Source organism: Vigna umbellata, chromosome 2 (genome assembly GCF_029865625.1).
Source record: "Vigna umbellata cultivar VRB3 chromosome 2, Vumbellata_1.0, whole genome shotgun sequence".
In the NCBI taxonomy this organism is placed as follows: Eukaryota; Viridiplantae; Streptophyta; class Magnoliopsida; order Fabales; family Fabaceae; genus Vigna; species Vigna umbellata.
Genome location: NC_142166.1, coordinates 16701888 through 16720941, shown reverse-complemented (window position 1 = coordinate 16720941; position 19054 = coordinate 16701888). Strand labels below are relative to the sequence as shown.

At 41.1% G+C, this 19054-nt stretch overlaps 2 protein-coding genes across 2 annotated transcripts; both read left to right on the top strand.

Annotated features, from left to right (window-relative positions):
- The first annotated feature begins 10440 nt into the window (after positions 1 to 10440).
- On the top strand, positions 10441 to 11022 carry LOC148203514 (uncharacterized). The gene has a single exon (XM_088107628.1). The coding sequence runs from the start codon at positions 10441 to 10443 to the stop codon at positions 11020 to 11022; it is 582 nt and encodes a 193-aa protein (XP_087963754.1).
- Positions 11023 to 17675: 6653 nt separating this feature from the next.
- Positions 17676 to 18257, top strand: LOC148203513 (uncharacterized). The gene has a single exon (XM_088107627.1). The coding sequence runs from the start codon at positions 17676 to 17678 to the stop codon at positions 18255 to 18257; it is 582 nt and encodes a 193-aa protein (XP_087963753.1).
- The last annotated feature ends 797 nt before the right edge of the window (positions 18258 to 19054 follow it).

Below are 19054 nucleotides of genomic sequence, written 5' to 3'. Positions count from 1 at the left end.
GTATCCAAAGGTTGTAAGTCATTTAACGTTTCCTTTTCATTTATGTTATTGAATGATCTAAATTCTTAACTATTTAGTTTGTTATTTTAGTGTAACCACCAGGTAGATTCATGGGAATGTAGCTTCTATGTGATGTGTTGGATTAAGACCATCATTCGAGCAGTCATTACAGATGACTGGAATGAGGTAATGATGTATACCTTCAATAAATTACAAATCATATTCATCTACAACTATATATGAAACAATAATGAATCTTTGTTGAATTTTGCAGCGCTTCAAGACTACATCGCCTATTACAGAAGACACAATTAAACAGATAAGGCAGGAGTGGACCGCTTATCTTCTGCAAAGATGGAGTTAGGAATAGTTATATTTCTTGTTGAACATTGTTTAGTTTTTTAGTTTAAGTTTTATGTTGATAGTTTGGTAGTGGATTGAACTCCACATTAAGTAGAACTTTGTTTATATAAAACGCATTTTTATATTATTGCAAAATTGTTCTGGGACATTTTTCTGCTTTTCAGGTGTGGTTTTATTGAAAAAATAAACTAATTTTTTAAAAAAAAACGCCCAGTAGACGTCCGTTAGTGCACAGTCGGACGTCTACAGACGTCTGTCAGTGCACACACGGACGTCCACCCCCCAGCTCCTACCTAAAACATTTCAGCAAGGTAGACGTCAGGGGGGAGGAGGCGGACGTATATATAGACGTCCGTCCAGACACAACGGACGTTTATATAGGCGTCCGTCCTGACACAACGGACGTTCATGTAAACGTCCCTCCTGACACAACGGACGTTCATGTCGACGTCTGTCATGACACAACGGACGTTCATGTAGACGTCCGTGCTGACACAACGGACGTTTTACAGAGACGTCCGTCCTGCCACAACGGACGTTCATGTAGACGTCCGTGCTGACACAACGGACGTTTACAGAGACGTCCGTCCTGCCACAACAGACGTCTGAGCGACGTCACCCACATAAACGTCGGGCGTACGGCGGACGTCAAAAGGCCAAAATATCGGACGTTAAAACCCCTTTCTGCACTAGTGGATAAACCCTAAAAACCGAAAAGGAGAGCTTCTACATCCAATTCTACCTTTGGAGAGCTGAAAACGTCTGAATTTGCATCTCTTCTATCAAAAGATACTCCCTTTAGGACGTCCAAGTCCTTATATACAGTTGAATTGGACCATGGGCCAACGTCGTCAACGCTCAGCGCCCCTATTTAGGGCACTCAGGCGAGCTTGCGAGAAAACTAGAGCTCAACACCCCTAAAAGGATGCCTAAGCTGAAACTGACGCTCAAGCTTGACTGGCTGGCGCTCAGGGCCCCTTTCTGGTGCTTAGTTTCAACTTGACTTTTCTACACTATGTCTTTTTCTCTTTTTCTACATTCCAACTCCTTGGTACTTTAACTGCTCTTTTAAGTCATTCCAATAACCTACAAAATCAAGGGAATTTAGTCATAAAATCATTAATTATATACAAAACTAAATTAAAAACATGAGTTCAAGCAAGCTTCTAAGTCAAAAAGGGTTGATTAGTATCAAAATTTCATCACAGATAACGGTATATTCAACTGGTATATTCAAGCCTATTCTGTTGACCGGTTTTCTCTTCACTATCGTTCTCAAAATTACCTCGACTACATCCACCTCATCCTCAGCCTCCTCGTCCTCTGTCGCTAGGACCTCGACTCTTAGTAATCCGAGTTTTATTTGAGTCAAACTATACATGTAGTACTTAATCATCGAGTTCAACCTGATCATCCCAACTCCTTCTCCTTTGTTCGTGGGCTTCTAATGATCCAGCAAGTTCATCCATTGTGAGAACTAACAAGTCCTTCAATTCTTCGATGACGCCACGATACTTTCAAAATCTTTTGTAAGGGATCCAAAAATTTTCTCACAACCCGGCTAGAGGGCATTTGTTCTCCATTCCTTTCGAGTTGGTTAGCCATCTTCTTCACCCGAGTTATGTACTCGTTTATATGTTTTTTGGGCTCCATATGCAACTATTCAAACTCTCGTATAAGATCTTTTATTCGGACTTGTCTAACGCAGTTGTCACCTTTATACGCAACCTTCAATATCTCTCAGGCTTTCTTTGTTGATTTAGCATTCGCTATTTTTTCGAATCCTGACTAATCTACTGCATTGTAGAGAAAATACAATGATGACCCATCTCTTGCACATGTTTTGTTCAATGTTTCCATTTGTGTCACTATTTGATGTTCTTCCTTATCAGGTTCACCGTACCTGTCTTCCACCATATCCCAAACGTCTTGGGATCTCGATAACGCCTTCATTTATAGGCATCAATTATCATAATTGGCTTGTTTTCATCAATTGTGGCACACTCATACCATTGATAACCTTTTACATCTCTGACAAAAAAAAATCAAGCACTCATTTTTTCCCTCACAGTGTTTGACTCTCCCCTCTATCCTTTTTTCTCTCTCTCTCTCGGTACTCAGAGCATAAAGCTCTAATACCATTGTTAAGAAAATCCCACGTTACACACAATCAGATATTTTCTTAAAATTGAGTCCGGTATTTATTGATAATTGAATAGTTTTAAATAGTTGTGACACTTACAATATTACATAAATAAAAGCTGAAATCTTAACAAATCAAATTAGATTTTTCATTTTTTATCCTAATAAAATAAAAACTAAAACTGCAAATTAACATATCATCTACCACTCTTCAAATTAAAATAAAAAGAAAGAAAAATTACATAAACACTTCTTTCTTAGTTTAAGTTTATTCCAACATAGGTAAGCACGTCAATCTGACCCGTTACCATTTCTACTTACACCACACCACACCAAAATTTGTTTCTCTCCAATTCTACTAAACCTTATGATTAAGGGATCCTTATTTAATAAAGTTGTCATCATAGTTCTTATAGCTTATACTGCTTCAATTAATTTATTGTTCTTCGTATTATATGTCATTTAAGACTGTACAAATTAAAATAAAGTATTATGATGAACATATATATAAGGTTTAATGTCTCAATAGGTTCCTATTTTTGTTCAGAATCTTAAATAGGACCCTTTCTTTTTTGGCATCTAAATTGGGTCCTTATTTTTGTAAAATTGAATCTAATAGAACCTTTCCGTCCAATTGATCAGACGGCGTTAAATAGGACATGTTGACTGTGTAGGTTTTTGTTACGTGTCATTAAAAAGTGACTGAACTTTTTTTTATTTTTAAATTAAAAAATAGAGTTTAAAGTGAGGGCAAAGTTGGGAAAGCCCCATTTAGGAATTTAGGTCTTTTTATTTATAATTGAAAAAAAGAAATTGATTAGGGATACAAACTTTTTTAAAGTAGAATTAATTAAATTCAGTTGTAGAAAGTCTAACTCTCTCTGGTACGACGAGAAATCTAACCCAAAACAATCCAGAAATGCTCTACCCATACGCAGAAACAATACGCAAATCACCAATTCAATTCGAATAAAAATCCAATTACACCAGAAATCCCTAATTTCCCAATTTCAGCAAATCCTAATCCCACAATTAGAGAACAACAGGAACCCTAAACCCAAACTCGATACTACCGCCGCTTTCGCCAAATCATGGTGTCACTGCCCTTACGCCGCAAACCGCCAAGAACTCTTTCCCCCTGTAAGATGAAATAGAAACGAAAAGGAGGAGGGAGCCTCCCTCTTGCGCTGCTATCCAAAATGGAGAGGAGAAAGTAAATCTCCGCCACGTCATCTCTGTTGAACCTGACCCTTCTCTCCCTACGAGGAAGTGCTAAAGGATAGGGGAAAGAAGGGTTCTATTTGAATCGCGCCATCACTGCACCGTCGGCGACGCCCTTGTCGTGCACTTGTCGCCATCGCAGCGTCATAGATGATTCTCCAGGTCGGTTGCTTGCGAGATTGGGGAAGGTTTGCCCCTTGCGCGACCCACTGTGTTTCTTGGTTCAAAGCTGAACCCAAAGTCTAGACCCTTGTTTAGGATCTCTATAAAGTGACCCTCCATTAACAAAAAAACAAGGAAATTTTAATTTTATTTAAACTTACCAAATCTGATGTAGAAACTAATTAGGAATAGAAATTAACATTAAATAAAAAAATCATTTCATTAATTGATCTTAATTCTACTTTAAAAAAGTTTGTATCCCTAATCAATTTCTTTTTTTCAATTATAAATAAAAAGACCTAAATTCCTAAATGGGGCTTTCCCAACTTTGTCGTCATTTTAAACTCTATTTTTTAATTCAAAAATTAAAAAAAAAAGTTCAGTCATTTTTTAATGCCACGTAACAAAAAACTACACAGTCAACATGCCCTATTTAGCGTCGTCTGACTAATTTGATGGAAAGGTTCTATTTGATTCAATTTTACAAAAATAAGGATCCAATTGAGATATCAAAAAAGAAAGGGTCCTATTTGAGATTCTGAACAAAAGTAGGGACCTATTGAGACATTAAACCTATATATAACTTACTTTTGCACTAACAAATAAGAATAAATTAGATTCATCATCTCATACTAATATATTATTTCATTTTGTCCTCGACTCGAATAAACCTATTATTAATCATTTCTTTTGCAATATATAATTTAAATAAAATTATTTTCTTTAATTTTGCCTTACCCGCCGCCCCCCCACCCTCCCCCCTCCCCCCCCCCCCCCCACACACACACAGTACGTCTGTTTTTCAGTTGGTACATTTTAGCAATGATAAAGGATGCCCACCATACCAAACACCACCTCCACCTCCACACCAACCACAACCACCACAACAAGCATCACCTCCACCACCACACCACTGCCCACCACACAAATCGCCACCTCCACCACCAAACCAACCACCACTGCCACACCATTGTCCACCACACCAACCACCACCTTTGCCACCACACTGAGCACCACCTCCACCACCACACCACTGCCCACCACTTCAACCACCACCTATACCACCACACCAAGCACCACCTACACCACTACCAAATACCAATTTCACCAACACCACACAAAGCCCCACCTACACCACCACATTACTAAGTAATCTTTTTCTTTGAATGCAATTATCTTCATACTTTTATGTATTTTTAGCTTTTAATAAAATATAATTAGTTTGTTTCATGTCTCCCTATCTTCCTATATTATCAGAAAACTCAGATTTTTTCTTGTGATATAATAATAAATAAATATAAGTTTCAACTAATAACATTTGAAAAGAAATAATGAAATTGGGTTTATATTAATTAAAATTAATTTAAGTAAATTTAATTTGTAAAAAGGTTACATAAAATTTCAAATGTTTACTTCCAATTTATTTATAAATTAATTTTAATTTACAATGAATTTTTTTAATCATTTAAAAATTAAAGAACTTGTCCATGCTTAATTTATTGAGAAATGATATTTGACACGCTGAAACTAACATAGACACACTATGTGACAGTGAAATTAATTTTTTATATGCTTGTGGGTCTCATGAAATTTGAAAGACGAGGGTAAAGCAGGAAATGGAGAAAGGATAATGAAGAAAATATGTTACCCCCCAATGTCGTTCACTGCTTTTAACGAAACAAAAAGAAAAATAGCATTGCTTATGAGAAATTATTACATGTTATTTTATCTTACAACTTTCAATTTTACCCAATAATATGTTTCATATTAAAACTAAAAATTTAAACTATAGATGTTTTCTTTTATTGTGTTTTTTATGTGTAGATTTTTTTAAAATTGATGTTCATTAGTGCAAAACAGACAATTTCTAAATTAGTAATATTTATAAATACTGAGAATTATATTAGATTAATTGTAGTGGAATCTAATCACTAGTACAAAATTTCCTTTTAAACTCGTACTATATACCTCACTTTAAACCTAACCGCTGCCTATCACAAGACGGTGGCAGTTTCGTAATAAACCGGACCTTATAGGCCTACGTTGTATGTCAAACCTGTGCAGAACACAGATATGACCTCGGTTACATGCAGAACCGAAGCCGAAATGGTGTTTAAAAGGCTGACAAATTTCTGAGCAGGTGATGCTACCTCGGTTTCATATAGAATCGAGGCATAAAGCCTTCATTTTAAGCATCAGTCAACACGGATCCGGTGTCCAAACACTCTTAGGCTTCGATGTTTTCTTAACCGAAGCATATATTCTTCGCTTTGTGCTTCAAATTCTAGAGTTTGCTCATTTCTTCTCGCGCAGTGCTTCTTATTTCTCTTCGCGTCGCCACTGTTCTTCGAAGGGCTGCCTCCACCAGCGTCAACGCTGTTCTCCCAAGGGCTGCCTCCACAAGTGTCACCGCTGTTCTCCCAAGGGCTGCCTCCACCAGCGTCGCCGCTTCGCTTCGTCCGTCGTCGCTTCGCTTCGTCCGTCACCGCTTCGATTCGTCCGTCGTCACTGTCGTCCATTGGTTCTTTGGTTCTTCGGTTCTTCTTCTTCGTGTTGCTGCCATCCATTTCTTCTTCGCTGTTCTTTAGTTTTGATCCGAAAAGGGTTCGGCCCTTATTTCTTGTTTAGATCTGAAAAGGGGTGTTCATCCTTCTTCCCTGTTTAGATCTGCGCACAATGGGGCGAGATTGTCTTCTCATGGAGAGACCCAACTTTGGGGCAGCACCACCAGCGGTCTCGCGCAAGCCAAAGACGGAGGCGCGGCGAAGGCGTGGCGAAGGCGCAAGGGCGCAGTGGTCGTTCCTTTTCTTGCGGCGGGGCGCGGAAGGGAGGCTTCCTTCCTCTTCTCTGTTCCGATTCGTATAGGGTTCCGATTCGTCTAGGTTTTCTATTTCAACTTTTGGATTTTTTATTGGAGTTTCTGCTTGTTCCCTGTTGAATTTTTGGATTTTTGGTTTTCTACTTATGTTTCGGGAGAAGAAGGAATATCCGGGGGCGGAAAGGGCGGTGGGGTGAGTGGCGGCAGAGCTGAGACGTCCAGGAACAGAGGAACAGAGGCTGGTGGAGAATCCTTCTTGTTTCACTGAAAACGTGGAATTGCGTTGTTGTGTTGGTAGCTCTAAAAGTGGAACGTGGAATTGCGTTGTTGTGTTGGTAGCTCTGAAAGTGGAAAGGTGAAATGATGCTGGTGGCAGTGGAAGATGGGTGTCTTCTTATGCACAAGAACATAGATCAAGAACATCCTAAAGGATAAAAAAATTAAAAAACAAACAAGTTACTGCCTCGGTTACGTAAAAACCGAGGCATAAATCCTGTTCTTTTTAACTCAGTTCACAACCGAGACATAAAACCTACCCCTTTTTACCTCGCCGGTATATGTATCGGTTGTAGAACCGGGGCCTATAAGCAAAAGTAACCGGTGCAGTATCTTAGTGCACTAGTGAATATATATATATATATATATATATATATATATATATATATATATATATATATATATATATATATTGGATTGGTTATAAAAAAAATAACCGATCTGATATGTTTTCTCTTTAATAAATGCGAAATCCACCATGGTGCAGTAAATATAAATAAAAAAAAATTAAAAGTGTTTTTCTTTTTATCTTTTTCGGTCAAGGTATTAAATCAATTATTTTATAACTTATATTGATATATATTAAATCGATTACAGAACTCACGTTCAAAAACTGATTTAATATATCGGTTTTACACTGGTGGTTGTTTTTATGTGAATAGATTATTTGTGTTTGATGATAAAACTGTGAGGCCTTGGAAAATTAACCATAATCCATCTGTCTAATCCAATTAAATGCACTGCTGAGTCACCTGGCTGCTCTCATTAATGCACCGCGACACACATTCAGACTCATTAAAAACGCACTCACACACTCTGACGCACGCTTACCAAGTGTCACTTCGGAACCTTCTGAATCTGTAGTGGAAAACAGGTGTCCGCATGAGAGTGCACGTTCGTTTGACCTTGGGAAGAAAACTAAATTTTCTGAAAACATTTCTCCCACTCTCTGCATGCATCTTCTTCTCCACCAAGACTCTAACCTTTCTTCTTCTCCAACTTCTCTCTAAAACCTCTCATCTTCTCTCTACTGTAATTCACCATTCTCTACTCCGATCCCATTTCAGAGACCGTAGAAGAGATTCCGGAGTCCTAAGCTTTCCAGTAAATCGAACAAGTTCACGTTTGAAAACTGGTAAGTTACTCTTCTTTGTCGAACGTTTTTCTGTCTCATGCAAAGCCAAATTCTAGTAGCATGAAGGGTTAAGTTCTTAGTAGTTCTTGGTTTTATGATTAGATTTGGTTGAAGAATTAAGTGATCCTTTGAGGGTAGAAAACTGTTAGCGGACGAACCAAACACTGTGAGTTAGGACGTTCACTTCTGATACAGGTAAGGGAAGCTTATATGTTTAATTTATACCTGCATGTTGTATGATCTGATTTGGATGTATGAACAGTGTGCTGTTTGAGCTGTTATGAACGATCACTGATATTGTATATGTTTTCTGTTGGTTGAAATGCATGTTGATTTGGATACGTATGAAAGTTGTATGACTATAGTATAGTTGGATTTATTAATATGATGAAATCTGTATAGTATGAGAATTTATCTTGGATATGAATTTACGAAGTAAGAATCACATGAGAAAGGTTGAGTTAAATTAGTTGAAAAATCTGGATATGATAATTCCCCTATGGTAAATTACGTTCGTCATCGTACGGTCTTATACCGTTCGGTTTCCCTGAAAAAGACTTAGAGTAGAATTCTTTCATTTGGGAAGAATTCGGTTTGAGAACGAGCGTCCTCATTTGAAATACTATGATTGAGCGTTCGGCTCAGCATAGAGTTGTCGTACGTCTTAAATTAAATAATACTAAATTGAGTAACGTTCGGTCTTATACCTAGCGTTCGTTCTAATGAACTCTCGGTCTTAGACTAAGCGTTCGTCCTAATTAGTGCTCGGTCATCTACCTAGCGTTCGTTTTAATGAAGTGTTCGGTCTTAGATTGAACGCTCGTCCTATCCTTGATCTCTTAACGGACGTAAATAGCGTTCGTCCAATTACTTAATAAAGGTATATTGTCGCGTTCGGTCATTGACTGGCAGTCGACCCCTTTTAAACAAAAGGTTCCCAATATAGTTAAGTATTCTTCTTGATGTATCTTCGTCCAAGTGGAGTCAACCCGTCCTCTTGGTACTGAAAATATTCTGAAAATGGTCGTATTATTCTAGAGTCTTTCTGATTGTTAATGGGTTCTTCTAAATCTGGCTTTTAACGTTCGTCCTCTTCTTTCAGAAAGTTGAACGTTCGTCCTTTTAAGAGAGTGGAACATAAAATGAAAATGTTATGAATATGAAATGTTAAGAGGTGTGAACACTATATTAAATGATTATATGATTATGGAATTTGAACGAGCGTTCCATGGAGGAACGTCTCTTACTTATATTGAATATTAAATTTGGTAAAGTATGACTGTGGATAAGTTAGGCCAGGCTTGGTCCATCCTGATATTCCGTGATACTCATCTTCACGTAGAGGAGAGTAGTTCATGTGTGGGAATGGCAGGAGGTCCTTAGTCCATAAGTTAACATGGGCGACGTAAGAACGGACTAACCTCGAGTGGCAGCTGTTTGGTGTATCCCAGTTACTACATCACTCGGGTGCGAGGACGCCTGTAGCTACACGGTTTCATACAGTCCGGACGGTCTGTCATATATATATATATATATATATATATATATATATATATATATATATATATATATATTTCTATGTTATGCTATGTTAAGTTACTTGCTGTATGAGAGAATTGTAAATGTTAAATGTATGTGTTGATTGTATGAATTAAATTATATAAGCTTACCCTTTCATTTTTCCTTGTGTTGTCATACTGTCTATGTACGTTCGTCCTGTCTTGCAATGATCATCCGTGTGGATGTGAGCAGAAGGCGAGGCCACCCTAGAGGATGTGATCGAGGAGGAAAACTTAGTTGAAGTGGAAGTGAAAGCAGAGCAGTAGGACGTCCGTCTTTTCTTTCTAGTCTAGGACGTCCGCTTTTGATTTATACGTTCGGTTATTTTATTTTGTAAAACCGTTCGTTATTAGCTTTCACTGATTTCGTTTTGTGTATTGTAATTCTGCACCTTAAGCCGTTCGGCTTTTGAACTCTGTTAATTATAAAGACTGCATGGTTTACTGTTTAAATGTAATTAATTCTGATTTATGGTAATTACTGTATTTTGGGATGTTACATTAGTGGTATCAGAGCAGTTTTGTTCTTTTAAGGACACTGTAGGTTATGAGTGCACTGTGTTTTTGCTGTGTGCTTATTCTGTGTTTAATGAGTTATTGTTTTTAACTCTTGAACATTATTAATGTTCGTTTTTCTCTGATCCAGAGAACTAATGGCGCCTAGACTTCCTCCTCCTCCTCAACCTAATGAGCCAGATACGTCCAACAACAATAGGTTATTGGAGACAGTAATTGATAGGCTTCAACAGCAAAACACCACCCTAATGGAGCAGAACGCTGCTGCTCTACAGAGTTTGGAGGCTGCACGCGCCAACTCGGAAGCCACCCAGAGGCAGCTGATGGAGATTATTGCTGCCACTAGAGGCACGCCTGGAGCGTCCTCTTCTAACGCTGCCCAGCCTACTGCCGAGTGGAGCTTGGAGAGTTTTCTCCAACACCATCCGGCTAAGTTTAGTGGAAAGGGCCTCCCTGACGAGGCAGACCAGTGGTTAAGGGACATGGAAAGGATTTTCAACGCCAAGAGGTGTCCAGATGAGAACAGGTTCGCGTTCACGGAGTATTTGTTGACTGGGGAAGCAAGCCACTGGTGGACGAGCACAAGGGCTATTCTGACAGACGCTCGACGTCCTATCACTTGGGAAGTATTCCGTAGTAAGTTTTATGAGGAGTACTTCCCTGACAGCGTCCGGTTTGCGAAGGAAGTGGAATTTTTACAACTAGTTCAAGGTGGTATGTCCGTTTCAGAGTACACCAATCAGTTCAAACATCTCGTCAGATTCAACACGATGGCCACGAGTGAAGAGTGGCAGTGCAGAAAATTTGAGAACGGCCTCGGAGTGATCTGAAGGTTCTGATTTCCAGTTTGTGTATACGGACATTTCCTGCTATGGTTGAACGAGCGAAGGTATTGGAGAAAAATATGGCAGAGGCGGAACAACAGAAGAAGCAGCAACAAGTGAGTAGGGGACCGATAGTGTCCAGGGGAGGTATTGTTCAGAGGAGACCACCTTACGCTCGTCCAAACCAATCCTCTAATGCAAGCGGGTCACAAGCAATGGTTCCTGTCGGGCAGTCTGGACAGGGGAACGTTATTTGTTTCCGGTGTGGAGGGCCACATTATCGGAATTCATGCCCTCAGTTAGTGGGAGGAAAACACTGCAATCGTTGTGGAAGAAATGGACACTCAGACAATGAGTGCAATATGGGCGGACGCGCAGTGATGAGGCCACCTAACGCTGGAAGGAACCAACCGAGAGGTGGTAGAGCACAAGCAGTGGGACGCGTATATGCTATAACGAGCGCTGAGGCAGCGAGCTCAGGTAATCTCATAATTGATGAATGTTTGCTGTTTGGTAGATCGTGCTGTGCACTGTATGAATCGGGGGCGACTCACTCCTTCATCTCGAAGGCGTGTGTTGAAAATCTGGGTTTAGAAGTGAGCGAGATGCAGTTCGACCTGGTGGTGTCTACCCCAGCGGCTGGTGAGGTTAGGACGTCCACTATGTGTGTCAAGTGTCCTATAGAAGTGGGAGGACGTAAGTTTAAGGTTAACCTCATCTGCTTACCTCTTCAAGGTTTGGAGGTGATTTTAGGAATGGATTGGTTGGCTACCAATCGCATTCTTATTGCTTGTGGAGCGAAGGAATTAATCTTTCCTGGTGAAGATGAAGAAGTACTGTCAGTGACGCTCGGTCAGTTGAAGGAAGACATTATGGAGGGCGCCAGCTGTTTCTTGATAATGACGCATGAAGATCGGGAATTCAGAGGATTGGTAAAAGAACGATCGTCCACTAGTGACAGTAATAGACGATCGGTTGTGGATGAGTTTGCGGACGTCTTTCCAGAAGAAATACCTGGACTTCCCCCTCACCGTGAAGTTGAATTCACCATCGATTTGGTGACGACAGCGGCTCCTATCTCAGTTCAACTGTATCGTATGGCGCCTGCAGAGTTGGCCGAACTTAAGAAGCAGATTGAAGAGCTAATGGATAAACAATTCATCAGGCCGAGCGTATCACCCTGGGGAGCGCCCGTGCTTTTAGTAAAGAAGAAGGATGGCAGCTCGCGATTATGTATAGACTACAGACAATTGAATAAGCTGACCATTAAGAACAAGTACCCGTTGCCAAGGATAGATGACTTGCTGGATCAACTGCATGGGGCTGCAGTATTCTCGAAGATTGATTTAAGATCCGGATATCATCAAATCAGAGTTAAGGAGGATGACATCCAAAAGACAGCGTTCAGGTCTCGCTATGGGCATTATGAATATGTGGTGATGCCATTTGGAGTAACGAACGCTCCACCGTGTTCATGGAGTATATGAATCGCATCTTCAGGCCTTATTTGGATAAGTTTGTAGTCGTCTTCATAGATGATATTCTCATCTATTCTAAGACCGAAGACGAGCATGAGGAACATCTTAGACTAGTACTTGGAGTGTTACGGGAAAAGGAATTATATGCGAAGTTATCTAAATGTGAATTCTGTATGAAGGAGGTGCAATTTTTGGGGCATGTGGTGTCGGTTGGAGGCATCTCGGTAGATCCAGCCAAGGTACGAGCGGTGTTGGATTGGAAGAGTCCACGTTCGGTCACGGAAGTAAGGAGTTTCGTTGGTCTTGCGGGCTACTATAGGCGCTTCATTGAGGGATTTTCTAAGATAGTAGCACCACTGACACAGCTTACCAGGAAAGACCAACCGTTTGCGTGGACTGATTTGTGTGAGGAACGCTTTCAAGAGTTGAAGAATAAGTTGACGAGCGCTCCAGTGTTGATCATTCCTGACACGTCCAAGCCCTTTGAAGTGTACTGTGACGCGTCTAACCAAGGGTTGGGCTGTGTGCTTATGCAAGAGAAGCAAGCGGTAGCTTACGCATCTCGTCAACTGAAGATTCATGAGAAGAATTACCCAACGCACGACCTGGAATTGCCAGCGGTCGTCTTTGCACTGAAGATTTGGAGGCATTACTTGTACGGATCTACTTTCCAAGTATTCAGTAATCACAAGAGCCTCAAATATTTATTTGATCAGAAGGAGTTGAACATGAGGCAGAGGCGTTGGTTAGAATTTTTGAAAGATTATGACTTTGAATTGCTTTATCATCCGGGAAAGGCTAACGTAGTGGCGGACGCTCTGAGCAGGAAGGCAGTGCACGTCTCGGTTATGATGGTGAAAGAGCTGAGTTTAGTGGAGAGCTTCAGAGATCTCAAGTTGCAGTTTGAATTAGAGCCGAACAGCATCAAATGCTGTAACCTTAGTATAGCCAGCAACGTTTTTGACCGTATCAGAATGAAGCAACGTGAGGACGAGGACCTGGTGAAGATTTTAAGCGCGCTCGGTACGGATCAAGCCAAATTTTTCAACACTGGAACGGACGGCCTATTACGTTACATGGGTAGGACGTGCGTTCCTAATGATGGCGAGCTGAAGAGAATTATTCTGGAGGAAGGTCATCATAGTCGTCTTAGCATGCACCCTGGCATGACTAAGATGTATCAAGATCTCCGGAGTTCGTTCTGGTGGCCTGGAATGAAGAACGATGTCGCTCGCTTTGTAGCGTCATGTTTAACCTGTCAACGAGCGAAGGCGGAACACCAAAGACCTGGCGGCCTACTGCAGCAATTGGAAATTCCTGAATGGAAGTGGGATAGCATATCCATGGATTTCGTGACCCACCTACCACGCACGGTCAGGAATCATGACTCAATTTGGGTGATCGTGGATAGGCTAACGAAGAGCGCCCACTTCCTGGCCGTTAACCTGAAGATGTCAATGACGAATTTGGCCAAGTTATATATCAAGGAGATCGTTCGTCTACATGGAGTTCCTTCAAGCATTATATCTGATCGAGACACGAGATTTACATCTCGGTTTTGGCAATTTTTACAAGGCGAATTGGGAAGCAAGTTGCAGATGAGTTCAGCCTATCACCCGCAAACGGACGACCAGTCTGAAAGAACTATCCAGACGCTAGAAGATTTGCTGAGGACGTGCGTCCTAGATCACTTAGGCGCATGGGATGAAATACTGCCACTGGTAGAGTTCACGTACAACAATAGCTTTCAGACTAGCATTGGAATGACGCCGTTTGAAGCTCTTTATGGGAGAAAATGCCGAACGCCACTTTGTTGGTTTCAGGAAGGAGAGAACGTGCTAACCGGACCTGAACTCATCCAGCAAACCACCGAGAAAGTGAAGCTGATACAAGAGAGATTGAAGACGTCCCTAAGCAGGCAGAAGTCCTATGCGGATAGAAGAAGAAGACCTTTGGAGTTCGCTGCAGGAGATCATGTCTTTTTAAGACTCAATCCGATCACTGGAGTAGGCAGAGCCGTTCGTCCAAGGAAGCTGTCCCCCAAATTCATTGGACCGTATCAAATTCTGAGGAAGATCGGACCAGTAGCGTACGAGCTTGCATTGCCGCCTCAACTGTCGAACCTCCACCCAGTCTTCCACGTTTCCCAACTCCGGAAGTACATAGCAAATCCCTCTCATATTTTGGAGTTGGAAGACGTTCCACTACGTCACGACCGAACGTTGGAGTTACAACCGGTTCGGGTAGATGGTAGCCGCACCAAGCTATACAAAGGTAAAGACGTTCGTATAGTTAAAATGGTGTGGGACGAGAAGACTGGCGATTCAAAGTGGGAAGTAGAGAGCGCCATGAAGGACTTGTACCCTCGGTTATTTCCGGGTAAGCCTTAATTTTCGAGGACGAAAATTTTTGTAGTTAGGAGGAATGTGAGGCCTTGGAAAATTAACCGTAATCCATCTGTCTAATCCAATTAAATGCACTGCTGAGTCACCTGGCTGCTCTCATTAATGCACCGCGACACACATTCAGACTCATTAAAAACGCACTCACACACTCTGACGCACGCCTGCCAAGTGTCACTTCGGAACCTTCTGAATCTGTAGTGGAAAACAGGTGTCCGCATGAGAGTGCACGTCCGTTTGACCTTGGGAAGAAAACTAAATTTTCTGAAAACACTTCTCCCACTCTCTGCATGCATCTTCTTCTCCACCAAGACTCTAACCTTTCTTCTTCTCCAACTTCTCTCTAAAACCTCTCATCTTCTCTCTACTGTAATTCACCATTCTCTACTCCGATCCCATTTCAGAGACCGTAGAAGAGATTCCGGAGTCCTAAGCTTTCCAGTAAACCGAACAAGTTCACGTTTGAAAACTGGTAAGTTACTCTTCTTCGTCGAACGTTTTTCTGTCTCATGCAAAGCCAAATTCTAGTAGCATGAAGGGTTAAGTTCTTAGTAGTTCTTGGTTTTATGATTAGATCTGGTTGAAGAATTAAGTGATCCTTTGAGGGTAGAAAACTGTTAGCGGACGAACCAAACACCGTGAGTTAGGACGTTCACTTCTGATACAGGTAAGGGAAGCTTATATGTTTAATTTATACCTGCATGTTGTATGATCTGATTTGGATGTATGAACAGTGTGTTGTTTGAGCTGTTATGAACGATCACTGATATTGTATATGTTTTCTGTTGGTTGAAATGCATGTTGATTTGGATACGTATGAAAGTTGTATGACTATAGTATAGTTGGATTTATTAATATGATGAAATCTGTATAGTATGAGAATTTATCTTGGATATGAATTTACGAAGTAAGAATCACATGAGAAAGGTTGAGTTAAATTAGTTGAAAAATCTGGATATGATAATTTCCCTATGGTAAATTACGTTCGTCATCGTACGGTCTTATACCGTTCGGTTTCCCTGAAAAAGACTTAGAGTAGAATTCTTTCATTTGGGAAGAATTCGGTTTGAGAACGAGCGTCCTCATTTGAAATACTATGATTGAGCGTTCGGCTCAGCATAGAGTTGTCGTACGTCTTAAATTAAATAATACTAAATTGAGTAACGTTCGGTCTTATACCTAGCGTTCGTTCTAATGAACTCTCGGTCTTAGACTAAGCGTTCGTCCTAATTAGTGCTCGGTCATCTACCTAGCGTTCGTTTTAATGAAGTGTTCGGTCTTAGATTGAACGCTCGTCCTATCCTTGATCTCTTAACGGACGTAAATAGCGTTCGTCCAATTACTTAATAAAGGTATATTGTCGCGTTCGGTCATTGACTGGCAGTCGACCCCTTTTAAACAAAAGGTTCCCAATATAGTTAAGTATTCTTCTTGATGTATCTTCGTCCAAGTGGAGTCAACCCGTCCTCTTGGTACTGAAAATATTCTGAAAATGGTCGTATTATTCTGGAGTCTTTCTGATTGTTAATGGGTTCTTCTAAATCTGGCTTTTAACGTTCGTCCTCTTCTTTCAGAAAGTTGAACGTTCGTCCTTTTAAGAGAGTGGAACATAAAATGAAAATGTTATGAATATGAAATGTTAAGAGGTGTGAACACTATATTAAATGATTATATGATTATGGAATTTGAACGAGCGTTCCATGGAGGAACGTCTCTTACTTATATTGAATATTAAATTTGGTAAAGTATGACTGTGGATAAGTTAGGCCAGGCTTGGTCCATCCTGATATTCCGTGATACTCATCTTCACGTAGAGGAGAGTAGTTCATGTGTGGGAATGGCAGGAGGTCCTTAGTCCATAAGTTAACATGGGCGACGTAAGAACGGACTAACCTCGAGTGGCAGCTGTTTGGTGTATCCCAGTTACTACATCACTCGGGTGCGAGCACGCCTGTAGCTACACGGTTTCATACAGTCCGGACGGTCTGTCATATATATATATATATATATATATATATATATATATATATTTCTATGTTATGCTATGTTAAGTTACTTGCTGTATGAGAGAATTGTAAATGTTAAATGTATGTGTTGATTGTATGAATTAAATTATATAAGCTTACCCTTTCATTTTTCCTTGTGTTGTCATACTGTTTATGTACGTTCGTCCTGTCTTGCAATGATCATCCGTGTGGATGTGAGCAGAAGGCGAGGCCACCCTAGAGGATGTGATCGAGGAGGAAAACTTAGTTGAAGTGGAAGTGAAAGCAGAGCAGTAGGACGTCCGTCTTTTCTTTCTAGTCTAGGACGTCCGCTTTTGATTTATACGTTCGGTTATTTTATTTTGTAAAACCGTTCGTTATTAGCTTTCACTGATTTCGTTTTGTGTATTGTAATTCTGCACCTTAAGCCGTTCGGCTTTTGAACTCTGTTAATTATAAAGACTGCATGGTTTACTGTTTAAATGTAATTAATTCTGATTTATGGTAATTACTGTATTTTGGGATGTTACATTAGTGGTATCAGAGCAGTTTTGTTCTTTTAAGGACACTGTAGGTTATGAGTGCACTGTGTTTTTGCTGTGTGCTTATTCTGTGTTTAATGAGTTATTGTTTTTAACTCTTGAACATTATTAATGTTCGTTTTTCTCTGATCCAGAGAACTAATGGCGCCTAGACTTCCTCCTCCTCCTCAACCTAATGAGCCAGATACGTCCAACAACAATAGGTTATTGGAGACAGTAATTGATAGGCTTCAACAGCAAAACACCACCCTAATGGAGCAGAACGCTGCTGCTCTACAGAGTTTGGAGGCTGCACGCGCCAACTCGGAAGCCACCCAGAGGCAGCTGATGGAGATTATTGCTGCCACTAGAGGCACGCCTGGAGCGTCCTCTTCTAACGCTGCCCAGCCTACTGCCGAGTGGAGCTTGGAGAGTTTTCTCCAACACCATCCGGCTAAGTTTAGTGGAAAGGGCCTCCCTGACGAGGCAGACCAGTGGTTAAGGGACATGGAAAGGATTTTCAACGCCAAGAGGTGTCCAGATGAGAACAGGTTCGCGTTCACGGAGTATTTGTTGACTGGGGAAGCAAGCCACTGGTGGACGAGCACAAGGGCTATTCTGACAGACGCTCGACGTCCTATCACTTGGGAAGTATTCCGTAGTAAGTTTTATGAGGAGTACTTCCCTGACAGCGTCCGGTTTGCGAAGGAAGTGGAATTTTTACAACTAGTTCAAGGTGGTATGTCCGTTTCAGAGTACACCAATCAGTTCAAACATCTCGTCAGATTCAACACGATGGCCACGAGTGAAGAGTGGCAGTGCAGAAAATTTGAGAACGGCCTCGGAGTGATCTGAAGGTTCTGATTTCCAGTTTGTGTATACGGACATTTCCTGCTATGGTTGAACGAGCGAAGGTATTGGAGAAAAATATGGCAGAGGCAGAACAACAGAAGAAGCAGCAACAAGTGAGTAGGGGACCGATAGTGTCCAGGGGAGGTATTGTTCAGAGGAGACCACCTTACGCTCGTCCAAACCAATCCTCTAATGCAAGCGGGTCACAAGCAATGGTTCCTGTCGGGCAGTCTGGACAGGGGAACGTTATTTGTTTCCGGTGTGGAGGGCCACATTATCGGAATTCATGCCCTCAGTTAGTGGGAGGAAAACACTGCAATCGTTGTGGAAGAAATGGACACTCAGACAATGAGTGCAATATGGGCGGACGCGCAGTGATGAGGCCACCTAACGCTGGAAGGAACCAACCGAGAGGTGGTAGAGCACAAGCAGTGGGACGCGTATATGCTATAACGAGCGCTGAGGCAGCGAGCTCAGGTAATCTCATAATTGATGAATGTTTGCTGTTTGGTAGATCGTGCTGTGCACTGTATGAATCGGGGGCGACTCACTCCTTCATCTCGAAGGCGTGTGTTGAAAATCTGGGTTTAGAAGTGAGCGAGATGCAGTTCGACCTGGTGGTGTCTACCCCAGCGGCTGGTGAGGTTAGGACGTCCACTATGTGTGTCAAGTGTCCTATAGAAGTGGGAGGACGTAAGTTTAAGGTTAACCTCATCTGCTTACCTCTTCAAGGTTTGGAGGTGATTTTAGGAATGGATTGGTTGGCTACCAATCGCATTCTTATTGCTTGTGGAGCGAAG